Source organism: Fundulus heteroclitus, unplaced genomic scaffold, assembly GCF_011125445.2.
Source record: "Fundulus heteroclitus isolate FHET01 unplaced genomic scaffold, MU-UCD_Fhet_4.1 scaffold_80, whole genome shotgun sequence".
Lineage (NCBI taxonomy): Eukaryota > Metazoa > Chordata > Actinopteri > Cyprinodontiformes > Fundulidae > Fundulus > Fundulus heteroclitus.
Window position 1 is genome coordinate 460,702 of NW_023397252.1, and position 12,824 is coordinate 473,525.

A 12,824-nucleotide genomic window follows, 5' to 3' on the forward strand; every position below is an offset into this window, starting at 1 on the left:
TTTTTTGAATGACCATGACCTGGATGACGTAGAATCTTCACCAGCAATTTGTGCTTTCGTAGCCACACAAAAACATTGCGGGGAAAAAAAATGAAAGTAACTTAATGTTTGAACAGTTTTCAAGTTAACACCTGTTTTGCATGAAACCGAGAATTGATCCAATCAGAATATACAGGCTTTAGTAAAAACACTTCCTTCATTAGTTTACAAGAGAAGTAACAATGTGCTTTCACGAATAATTCATTCCTCAGTTTTTTTCTCTTGGTATTTAATTAACATATTACATTAAATAACTTAACTTATAGTCTAAAAGAAAATCTCAGACAAATAGAATAGATTGATTAAATGTTATTTGCAAATTAAAAGACTTTTATTAATGGATAAACAAGCTTAAATAATGAAATATAAATATCAACATTCTTGATATAAAATAAACATTTATTGCTAATTAAAAGATCCAGTTGGCACATTATAAAATGCAAAAACATTTATTTAAAAAGCAGCAACATAAAACTTTTGCAGTAAATCTATTTAAGTAGTGATAAATAGTTAAGAAATCAAAGGAATTAATTACATCTTCATACTGAGGGTATCTTCATGGTATTTACTTCTCTTTGTGTTCTTATTTAAAATAAAATTAAAAAGCAAACAGATCAAAGTGCTAAACGTATTTTTGTCCAGTCTTGTTTCAAGCCTAATGCTCCTGACTTTCTTCTTCAAAGTCCAGGTCTGAAAATTCATTTTCACTGTCCCAGAAATCATTTGTTTCAATCTCAGTTTCTTCTGTCATGTTGCTCAGGTCAGTGACAGAGGCAAAGCCTGAGCTTGAATCTGCATTGGATTTAGAGTCCCTCTGGAAGGACAACAGACAAGCATTAGTGCAAAAAGATGCAGCACAACCTTAAAACACATAAAGCAGATAATTACTGCTCATGAAATTAAAGGGAATTATTTTACTGGTTATTGCAATAGATCTAATATATCAGTTGTAAACCGTTTGGAAATTTTAGTAACAGCTAACAAAAATGTTTATCTTGATGAGTCAACAGGCCTATAGCAGTTCACTGGTGCAACCAATATGGTCTTTGACATTTTTATGTATTACCAATATTCGAATATTTTTTGTAAAACAAAGATCACTTTTGCATTTTTTTCTTTGTTTAAAACAATCCAAATGCGTATCACAGCCTCTCATTAATGCATTACCTGTTGGGATACAAAGGTGATCAAATGTCTCATGTCTTAAAGGGTGTGTGTGTGTAATTTGGCTTTTTATTGGGAAAAATCAAGTGTTACTTTCATAAATGCATATTCTGCCAAAATCTAATAATAACCACATCTAAAATAAAAGCATTCTCATAACTTAGAGTAGTTTGTAAATACATAACTGGCAGTGTACCCAATGGAGGACTCCATATTGCATTGGCCTTTTATGATATTATGACTTTTCCTTTTTATTTTTGCTTCTGCTGTATTGCATTTGATGACTAGCTCCTTTTAGCAGATTTGTAGAAAAGATGCTGTCACAACATTGCTTATTTCATTACTTTGCAATTATGGTACATGCAGTGATGTAGCATAGTAGACATCCATCCATCCATTTTCTGACCCGCTTAATCCCTCATGGGGTCGCAGTGTTGCTGGTGCCTATCTCCAGCATTCAGGAGAGAGGCGGGGTACACCGTGGACAGGTCGCCAGTCTGTCGCAGGGCAACACAGAGACAAACAACCATTCACGCACACACTCACAGCCTAGGACAATTTAGAGAAGCCAATTAACAGTCATGTTTTTGGACTGTGGGAGGAAGCCGGAGTACCTGGAGAGAACCCGCACATGCACAGGGAGAACATGCAAACTCCATGCAGAAAGACCCAGGGTTGGATTTGAACCCAGAACCTGCAAGGCAACATTGCTACCCACTGCTCCACTGTGCAGCCCCGCATAGTAGACATATGAGCAACAATTAGGCCTAGTTTAAGTAACAAAAGCAGAACTAAATACCTGTTTTTTTGCTGGTTTCTGTTGTTTTGGCTCAGTTTCCATAAATGCCACATAATGAATGAGAGTGTTGACTCTGAAGGTGCAGAGGAAAGAATGTTGAATTGTCTGTTTTCTTTCATTTAACTCCAGGTATTGAAATATTGTGAAGACAAAAAAATCTGATTAGTGATCACCTGTGGTACAACATCCCGATAAACTGAAGCAAAACTGATAGAGCAAAGCCTAGAATGAACATGAGGCTCATTGGTTCAATCTGGATTTTTCCTCCAGTTTCATTAAGGTTTAGGTCAACAGCATTTATCTGGAAGGAAAAGACCTCGAAGACTTGAATTATGAAAATTGCTATCAGCCAAAGGGCATTCAAAAAGAAGAACGAAAAGTTGATCTGTGTTGGGAGAAAAAAAACAGGTTAGCTTGAAAAATATTTGGCATGTCACATACATTTCATTCCAGTCCTCCAGTTACCCTGTTTCTCAGCTCTTGCAGGTCATTTTTATTTTTTTCCTGCTTTTCTTTGTCATTCTGCAAAGGTTCCAGGTACTTTTCAATAAGTTCCTTCCAAAACTGCTCCTCGTCCTGCAAGAAAAAAAACAAAAAAAACAATTATATTATTAAAGTTAAGTATATGCTATAAATTTGGATTTGAAATCAACTTTGTGAACATTTTATTGAATGGAAACTTATTGTTAGCTGAATATAACAACTAAACAAGTGAATGTAATACTTTCACTGTTAACTTTTTTAAGTTTCTCAAAGTTTCCTTGAATAGGGGAACCCTCTGACCACAATCAGTATGCATGATTTGATTGAATTTGACTTAAATTCACTTTTTAAAGTGCCTTGTAATGACATGTATTTCAAATTGGCGCTATATAAATACAACTGAATTGAAGTGAGTATATTTGTTGGAATGTTTGGAAAAGTAAATACAATTATTATAGTATAAAAAAATAAATGTTGCTGTCGATAGATTTAAACACAATTTGATTCAGCGAATGCACTCTTCTAACACATACAGCTTAATGATGGATTTACCATCATTAAGCTGGGGGCCAACATAATGCTTTGACACCAAATAAACTAGTATTTACTCTTGGATATGTATAAATAGCAGCTGATGAATAAAGGTACCGGCTAACACAGAGTAGTGAGTAAAATTCAAAAAAATTAATGAAAGTATTTTTACCAGTTTGTCAGCACGCTATGGAGAACAAGTTCTGCCATAACTCAGAACAAATTGGTCCTCGATACACATCGTTTGACAGTGGAAGCTCAATTCTGTGTGCAAATAAACAATCACCTCATCCAGAGAATCCTCTTGCAGCTTAATGTCCCCAGACAAGTTCTCTAGTTGTGTTTTCCAACCTATGCAACAAAGCAGAGCAGAAACGTGATATTACATCAGTGGATTGATGAGGTAAAGATACACAGCTGTGTGGACTCTACTGATTGGAATGCTAGTTAATAGATCAGTTTTTGTGAGGACATGTCCACGCAGACTACATAGTAGTAAACTAAGTGGTAAATACATTATGTATTCACAAAAAGGAGGTTAAAAATAAAAAATAAATTGTGGGAGCTACAGACCTGCAAAAACTCTAACAAATCAATGCCCCTGAGTTTGAATGGCATGGATTTGACAGAGTGTTGTTCCTGCTTTCATTTGCCTCTGCCCCTTAAGTTTCGGGGTAGTGTCATATCTATTGGCTGTCCCCCGTTCCAGTCATTCTGATGCACTAATGTAACACCAGTATCTGTGCTCGTTCCTTAATAGTTTCCACTTGCTAGCTGCGCATGCACACTTCTAGTGTTTATGCATCCAGTTAGATTAGCAGCTAGGTTAGTGGTTAGCTGTTCATTGCAGCTCGTCTGCTCTCACTGTAGACTTTGAACATGGCAGAGAGTCGGATGAAGCGAACCACATTCATGTTTATGAGAAGAAGAGGAAGGCCTCATTAGAAAGGAATAAGACCAGACTGGATTTGGTAGATTTTTAAGATCCCTCTTAAAAAGAGTGGAAGAGCGAGGTAACCCAGTCTTGCGCATGCTTTGTTATTAAAAAAGGGACTTGGGAAAACATCCGGAAATATCGCTGACCCAAGCTTTAAGGTAAATGCAAAGCATACCACCACACTGGATTGACTAACCTCCTGGCACTAGAGCTGGCCTAGACAGGGATCTATGAACAATGAGGGCACCATCTGTCTTTCACTGTATTTCTGATTCCTTTTTGATATTTATTTGATCCCTAGCAACCCTTACTTTTTTTCTTCTGTTTTGTCCTTTTTTGTCATGTTGTGGTAAATGTATTCTGTTACAGGTGTGTCTTAAATGAGCTATAGGAAATACTGACATCTCGTGTCTAAAATTGGTACAACAGATTACCAATCACAACAATGTATATGTTGTTTTTAAACTGTGTTGCTGTTGTAAATTTTTACTTCCACGGGAGAGATCTGTGATGTTGTATTCTGTTCTGTTTCCATGTTAGCAGGTTGTTGCTCTTTTGCCAAGATAAAATGTTGCGCTCTCTTTTTGGGAACCCTGGAAAATCTCATAAGCTTAGCTCAAAAACCAGGAAGTAAACACGGCCTACAGGTAAATGATGTTAGAAGAAATTGGCCAGTGTAAAGCAGTAGTATGAAAATGTATAAAGAGAAAAAAAGGATATAAATAGATAAAATAAGATAAAAATATAAGGGGGAAATAAAGTACTGTAATGATTGTGTGACATAATCATCACAACCTGATGTGGGTCTAAATGTGTCGTTTCTATGTCACTAAATCTCTGTTTGTCTGTGTGAAGTAATTAGGTTTAAGTCATAAATACCACAGTTTCAAAAATGTTTATTTGTGTTGAGAGAACTGCAACTCTGCATGCAAAATACATTATCATTACTTAATTAAGTCATTAGGAAAATCTATAGATGTATAAAGTTATAGTACAATCATTCTTTTTTCAAGAAAAGTCAAACTTTTCTTGCACTTACATTGAACTGGAGAGTTGAAGAATATATCTTCTTGTCTAAAAGAAAATAAAAAAAATATTAGTATCACCCAATGCTTTGTGCCACTTAAATCAAATTCTTAAATAATTGTATGCAGTTAAATTATTTTTCATATCTTTAAAACCTACTGTTGTTCGTTTTCTGAGGCATCGTCCACAATAGTGTTCTGGGGTTGAGGTTCAAGCTGTGTAGGCTCTGGGACAAAGTTCTCCTGTCTTATGGTGAGCTGTTCGTCTTCTGGTCTCTGGTTGGATTTTTTGCAACATTTCATCCACAAGCACAGCTGCTTGAAGGTGTTTTTTACTTCAAAGGTGAAACTAAGTATCAATTATATTTGACGAAAAGAGCAACTCTGGACTTATGTTGCACTCTGAAAAGTATTAATGTACCTTTTTGTGATTTAGTTTGTTGGGCAGTTGTTGTAGCCCCTGCAGCAGGCTTTGTTTCTCTGGTGCCCCAAGAAACGCTGTTCATATTGACCATGGAGTAGATAGTGAGTAGGAGATAGGCACTGGGAATACAGATGATGTAGAGAAAGCCATAGAACAACAAAGGAAGTTCCTGAGGATGCATCAGTGCAGTGACAACGTAAATGATGGACATGGCCACGATGAAAATGCTGCTGGGTGTCAGAATGGTTCTTTCCTTCACCATTGAGGCTGGTAGAAAACATAATAACTACTTTTAGAGTTAAAATAACAAAAATGAACATTTGCTAAGCAAAAATGTGTAATTACCAATAATGGACATTGTCACCACCAGCATGAGGAATGCATACATGGCACTCAGCACTGCTGCAATGGTGATCTGAGTGTCAGGCTTGAGCTTAAAGCAAAGACCCAAGTAGATGGCAGGAGGTATCACAGCGATGACCAGAGCACCAGCACCATTTATATTGAAGAGGAAGGACAAACTACCTGAACAAAGTAACAATATAACTTTGTAAGTTATTTTCACAAGCTGTTTAAATGATTGTGTATAAGTGTTTTACATTTACACACACAAGACACATGCACAATGGCATTTACCGGCAACCATGAGACAGATGGTGGATGGAGCAAGGATGGATGAGATCATGGCAAACAGCTGGTAGAACATGAACGGTTTGGACATTGATGGGTTCCTCTTGGAAACAATGTTGGTGGAGCCGAGCAGATCCACAATGTTCGCCATCGTGGAAGGCCCCCATCGTTTCCGCTTAGTTGAAAAACAGTCAGTTTTTTTTTTCAGTTATTATCTGTTTTTGTGACCCGAACTCTTTATTCACTTATTTTGGATAATTTGGCTATTTACTGAAATCGTTCATAACATTATAAAACACCCAGTTTAAAAGACCAACACTGGAGCACCAAACAAGCACAGTTACAGATTCTCTGTTTAACAGAGCTGCGGTGAGTCGAACAAAACATAATTTTAAAGCCTTTGAAGAATATGAATAGTTTGAAGTCTTGCAAATTAAGCACCTGCTGGTGTCTGTTGTGGCCAAATCATCTAAATCCACAGGAGAGTAATTTTTAAATTCAATATGGCCTGTTCAAATATTTTGTTGTGCTTTAATTCATCAGTTTACTTTTGGTATTATAAAGTGCAACATATAAACATTAGTAGGTTATGATATTTTTAGGTGGTAGTGGTTAATACATTTGGCATTACAATCCAATTAAAAAGGTTCTGCACTGTTCCTGCAATCACCTGGTTGTATAGTTCTTTAAAGTCCTCTGGTGCATTGGTGTAGGCGTCAGAGGCTGCGTTGTATTCCACTCTCCACCCTTGTTTCAATAGCAGAGTGCACAGCCAGCGGTCTTCACCTGCAAAATAAAAATAAATACAAAATTCCATAATTTGATGTAGGAAAAGCCAAGAGTCAACACAAAGCTGGAGAATGAGGTGTTTCCTTATTGGATAGCCAGATCTATTCATACATCCATTCTCTGTAGCTATTTAATCTGTGCAAGGTCACTGGGAGGGGGTGTCGCCTTACAATGGTGGTCTGTGAGCAACGCAGCGGACAGGTTGCCAGTCCAATTACAAAGCAGCACAGTGACACACGATAGACAATTATTTTCACCAGTTAAATAAGCAGGCATGTTTTTGAGCTGTGGGAGGTACCCTGTGAAACACATGCATACAATCAGAGAACACACAAAGGCCCCAGCGAGGACTCAGACCAAAGACCTTCTTTCTGTGAGTCAACATAACTAAAATTAAATTAAATTAGATTGTGTTATATAATAACAAAAGCTCAGTTTTGTACCTTGGTCGTACTGGATGTAGTGGCTGGGCTCTGTGGATTTGGTTGAATACCTCTTCATCACGTTATCATCCATTAGCGCCTCTGCTCTGAACAGACTGAAGCAGCCGGGGCTGCACAGCACACAGCCGAAGACGTGTTCAGCTGACTTCTGCAGCCAGTGACTGACAGCATACTCAAACTTCTGGAACCAAACAGCTGGGCCTGCAGAAAAAAACCCACAGGTGTTTCACAACCTCACCAGGATTATTTGTACTGTGCCTAAATAGCCGTCGTTACATTGCTCCCAACCTGATCCAGTAGGGTGAATCCTGCCACATGCTGCGCCGACACGAGGATACATTTTGAGACGATCAATGAGCATCATCACAGCAGCGGGCTGGAAGTCAGTGTCCCCGTCTAAAGCCAAGAGATAGGTGTTCTTCTTCTCTCTCTGGGATGAAAATGCCATGTGTATGTTTTTGTATATTTAACATTGTAGTCCTCCACAGTCTACTGAAAATGAAATGAGCATGCCTTTTCATGCACTTCAGGAAATTTCCTGAAAATGTCTCCTATCTCACCTTCATCTCTTGTCTTAGATCATTTTCACTACATCCCAGCTTCCAGCTTCTGTGATGTTTGGTCATTAGTTTCCAGCCCAGAAGGAAGTAAAGATACATAACCTGCAGACAATAAATAACAGTTAACAAGTGAAATGTTTCTAATAAAAGTGTTCAGATGATCCATGGGATTTTCCCTACCTGAGACCATCTCTTCTTGTTCCGAATTTTCTCTTTGTCTTTGAGATGAACAACGATGTTATTCCCATGAGGCATTTCAACAACGAGACGAGCTCCATATGGTGTCTCTATGATTGACTGATCAGGAATTTGCTGCTGCACCTCAAAGAAGGATTTATCAAGATTCTTGAAGATGCTGTGGACAGACATGGAGTTATTTTACATTTAAAAGAGAGTTACAGATTAGCAGATAACTTATCTAATTTAACCAGAGTGCCACAAAGACAGAGCTGAACAGAAAAGAAACACTGTGACGAGCCTTTGCAAATTCTAAGTTATCTGGGTCATTGCAATAGCAAACAGGCTTAAATCAGAGGCAACCAGACTTTCGCTCAGCATTTCTCAAACATTTCGACACATATTTAAAAGTCTTTGTCAATTCTGGCGGCTTGCACTTCTGCAGTGACAGGTGGGTCACTAATTTGCATATGACGTGGAATGCGCTTAGGAGGACGGGCCTCCATGGGCTTTAAAACAGCACCGCACCAACTACTGGTTGCTCCAGTGTGTGCCACCAGAATTGACAAAGACTCCTGAATAAGTGTCGAAAGGTCTTTAGAAACACTAAGTGAATGCCTGGTTGCCTCCGATTTAAGCCTGTTTTCCACACTTAAACAAAATCATTCAAACATGTAAGACTGTGTTAAATATTATATGAAACTACAGGTTGCGGGAGCTGTTGAAAGCAGTTACTGGGAAAATAACAGATGATCCACAGACATTGTGGATGTCAGAGAAGTGACATAGTTAGATATGGATAAAAGGGTCTGATAAAAAAAATGTGTTGGTAATCCTGGGGACAGCATGTCCCTATCAGAGAACATCCAAGTAGTGACGCATTGTCCACTGATCTCACGTGAGGAACATGGATGTCACATAGGTACATTCCCTTACATGGGAGTGTACTTTCTAGATTCTATACAATGCTGATGTAACCTTTATTCTGTGCTCGCACTTTCTCGCTTTTTTCCCCGGTGTTGAACCTGTATAGAGCTTCTGTACTGATCTCACATTCATGTAAATACATATTTGATGTAAAAAAAACTTGTTTTCTGTCCATGGCTTGGTCAGTTCTCTACTCAACTAACTGGTCATTTTTACTAGTTGTAGGTAAACTTTACTACTTTACTTGTGAACTTGGACAGGTTGATCATAAACATTTGGCTTTTTTTTAATAAAAAAAAAACTTTCTTCTAAGAATTGTTGAAATAAACAACATATTCTGACAAGAATTAAGTAATTTCTGTGGGAAATATGATAGCTATTCAGACCTAATGAAATTTCATACAAACTCTGGTGGCAATTCGTAGAAATACACATTAGTTCATCTGTAAACAAGGTTCTTACCCATAAACCTCTGGGATGACCTTCACAAGGTCCTTTACGTATACGTTCAGCTGACGATCCTGATGCCCTTGGACAGTTTCAAAGGCGTCATCGAAGTAGATGTGGGCTTCAAAGGTGAAATCGTTCAACTTTGGTTCTATCTTTGGTCTGTACTTGTCCAGTCTTCATTGATAAAACAACCATGACAAAAAATAAATAAATGAAAAAAACATATGTTTTAAATCTGATGGATTAATACATAATCTCACACGGTTTACTAAACATCCATCCATTTTCTGACCCACTTAATCCCTCATGGGGGTTGCTGGTGCCTATCTCCAACGTTCACTTGGCGAGAGGCGGGGTACACCCTGGACAAGTTGCCAGTCTGTCACAGGGCAACACAGAGACAGACAGGACAAACAACCATTCACGCACTCACTCATACCTAAGGACAATTTAGAGAAGCCAATTAACCTAACAGTCATGTTTTTGGACTGTGGGAGGAAGCCGGAGGACCCGGAGAGAACCCACACATGCACAGGGAGAACATGCAGACTCCAAGCAGAAAGACCCAGGGTTGGATTTGAACCCAGAACCTTCTTGCTGCAAGGCAACAGTGCTACCCACTGCGCCACTGTGCAGCCCGTTTACTAAACGTTTACCCGTTTACTAAACAGTTTTGCATTTTAAGGAAATGTCTATTTTGAACTACTATAAAATCTCTGAAGTTCAGATATTATTTGTTTGTATGTAACACAGATAGTTGAGGTAGGCATAAAACCAATAACTTTAACTTACCTAAAAATTGAGATCATGATGTTCATCATCTCCTCATAGGTCTCATGCCACATTGTTGCACAGAGATACAACATAGCCGGGGTGGCGTCTTCCCTGTAACTTGATATGACAATATTTGCAAATCTGAGAAACATGCTTCTGTTGCAGATTTGATTATTTTATCAAACTAACACAAAAACAATGACAACTATACACTAAAACTAAAATTGCTGCCCAAAACAAATGAGATGGAAAAGCTGTACAACATTAGTACACACTAACTTACTGTTTCTTTTTGCCTTTACTCGTCCGAATATCAAAACGGGTGTTGAGGAGCAAGGATTGCTCGATAAAGGCTCCTTCATAGAGCCTCCTAACAAACAGGTCTTGTGTCTTTTGGATACGATAGATGTTGAAATAGCATATATGAACAGTGGCCAAAACCAGGCCAATCCACCATGATGCTGCTGCACCTGATGAGGGGGAAAAAATGACAAAGAAAATTACAATTAATAAAGCTTCAATGCTAAAACAGCAAAAATAAATCTAAAGCAACAAACTGGTCTGGCTTTTAGGAGTGCAAGAAAGTACTGATAGCATTCGCTTTGTGAAACCCCATTGCGTTAAATACTTTTATTAAGTACCTTTACCATATTTAGGAAGATTTATTAAAATTTTTTACCTGTCAGCAAGCCGATATCAACTATCGATGACATGTCCAGGAAGCACAAAGTGTGTGTAACGTCCAAAACCAGCTGGGGGAACAGGTTACCACTCAGACTTTGATTTCTTTCATTCACAGCTATGGCACAGTAACTGGTGAAGTTGATGTTTTCCGTTGTGTTCAGGCTTAATTGGTAGTCTTGGTAGTAAACGATGACAGGAACAATAAACAATACTATCACAGCCAGGGAAGCCAGGTACAAAGGCAGGACGAAGCATCGGCGTATGGCGTGCATCTTACAGGCTGCCAATGCAAACCAGTGGCAGAGTGCTGAGGAGATCAGCTGGACCCCAATGATGATGGCTACAATTCTTGTTTCCTGGCTTGGAATAGAGGTCACAACATCCCAGTCCATTTTGGCCAGAGGGACGTAGACACCAAGCACACAGGCGGTCACCACAATCCTCAGTAAGCTGGAGAGGATGTGTAGCATGTTCTGACACTTTGTCAAGTCTTCAAACAGATTTTTGAGGAAGTTGGACTTGCTTCTCACACAGATTACCCTAAAGTAGTTCTCCCACCAGTTGAAAGACACCAAGAAGGATCCAAAGACAGCAAGACCCACCCAGGTGGCTGTCTTCACGTTTGTAGGGTCTTTAAGAACATACAGGATAAGGAAAAGACTGTAACCAACAAAAATAACCAGAAAGGCAATGATGGAAGGTAGCAGGAAGACATTTAGCTTTTTGGCAGCACACTGAGAAACCGCTTGTAGGAATGCAGAGAGGACAGCTACACTATTCAGGATTGTCAGGTTGGTCACAATGTCCAAGTGAGGCATTGCAACAATGGTGAGAACTGCCAACCCCCCAGAAACTATGAACTCGAAGAAAAAAACCTGAAAAACAAAGATAAAACAACATTAACAAAATATCACAGATACAAAGAAATATATGTCATAATTTAAGATTTAAACATAAGTAAGAGATAAGAAACTATGGAAAAATATTAGCTTGTGTCTTACCAGGGCTGCAGATGCTTTTTTCGGCTGCTTGGATGATTTATAACATGCTTTCCAGATGCTTTTGAACAGAAGAAGGACACTTGGTGCAATAAGTGAGCAGCCAATACACAGCAGTGTGACGGGTTTCTGCTCTGCTCGGAGGGTCTTTGTACCTTCATGAGACAAGGTGATGAGGAGAAGGAACGAAGCCTGGAAAACAAAACATGATCAGCCCTGTTTTAGCCACTATATACCATACCATGCCATCTTTATTTATAAAGCGCTTAAAAACAGCCAACAGCTGAAACAAAGTGCTGTACATTGCAACAAGCTAAAACACATCCATTAAAAGATAAATAAATAAAATAGAATGAAAAGAATAAAAAGATTATGCCTGGAAGTATTTAAAAGAAACAATAAAACCATTTAAAATGGATGATTCCTTAGTTACATTTATTGTATCGACAATGGAATCAAGTAGTGTAGGATAATAATATCAGAAAGTCATGAATGAAAGTTATAAAAAGGAGCTAACCTTGCTGCATATTGCCAATCCAAACACAATGATAGCTACAACAAACAAAGCTATGATCTTCAAAAGCTTTAGCAGCTTCCACGGTGTGTGCTCGTCTTCAATGACAGGAACCTCCCGGCAGGTGTCCCACGGCCTCCTGGATAGATACAAGATGTTACATTTTGATAAAGGATACCAGCTAAAACAACTTTTTGTATCTAAAACTCAAATATGCTGATGATATCAGTGTGAACAACAGTTACCCCCCCCCCCCTTCCAATGGCTCTATTGACACAAAAATGTGTTTCTGTTTTGTTAAAGATTCATCACAAAAAAACAATGACAGAATTAAAACTATTTTTCAGACTGGCGGGAGGGGAAATCTCTCCAAGTAACATAAAAACGTAAAGACAGTTATCATAAATAATTGATGCCAGTTGTTGCGGCCAAGGGTCGCACGGCCGTTAAATAGGTTTAGGGGAAAATAACTTGTT

The 12,824-nt window shown here is 38.4% G+C and overlaps 1 protein-coding gene across 1 annotated transcript; it reads right to left on the bottom strand.

Moving 5' to 3' along the window:
* Positions 1–28: 28 nt before the first annotated feature.
* Positions 29–12,488, bottom strand: LOC110369242 (chitin synthase chs-2). Its single transcript, XM_036134352.1, has 21 exons — positions 12,352–12,488; positions 11,838–12,026; positions 10,832–11,711; positions 10,436–10,622; positions 10,171–10,269; positions 9,391–9,552; positions 8,005–8,179; positions 7,825–7,926; positions 7,553–7,694; positions 7,265–7,465; positions 6,703–6,818; positions 6,039–6,207; positions 5,748–5,927; positions 5,400–5,669; positions 5,139–5,313; positions 4,993–5,027; positions 3,303–3,367; positions 2,468–2,578; positions 2,176–2,387; positions 2,003–2,075; positions 29–853 (listed from the first exon to the last, which is right to left on the bottom strand). The coding sequence occupies exons 3-21, from the start codon at positions 11,652–11,654 to the stop codon at positions 695–697; spliced, it is 3,456 nt and encodes a 1,151-aa protein (XP_035990245.1). The 5' UTR covers positions 11,655–11,711; positions 11,838–12,026; positions 12,352–12,488; the 3' UTR covers positions 29–694.
* Between the last annotated feature and the right edge of the window lie 336 nt (positions 12,489–12,824).

Coding starts and splice junctions, on each gene's coding strand:
- LOC110369242 (XM_036134352.1), bottom strand. CDS start 11,654: ATGCCTCACTTGGACATTGTGACCAACCTGACAATCCTGAATAGTGTA. Junction 2,388..2,467: donor TGCAAGAGCTGAGAAACAGG/GTAACTGGAGGA, acceptor CTCCCAACACAG/ATCAACTTTTCGTTCTTCTT. Junction 854..2,002: donor AGAAACCAGCAAAAAAACAG/GTATTTAGTTCT, acceptor TTGTCCTTCCAG/AGGGACTCTAAATCCAATGC.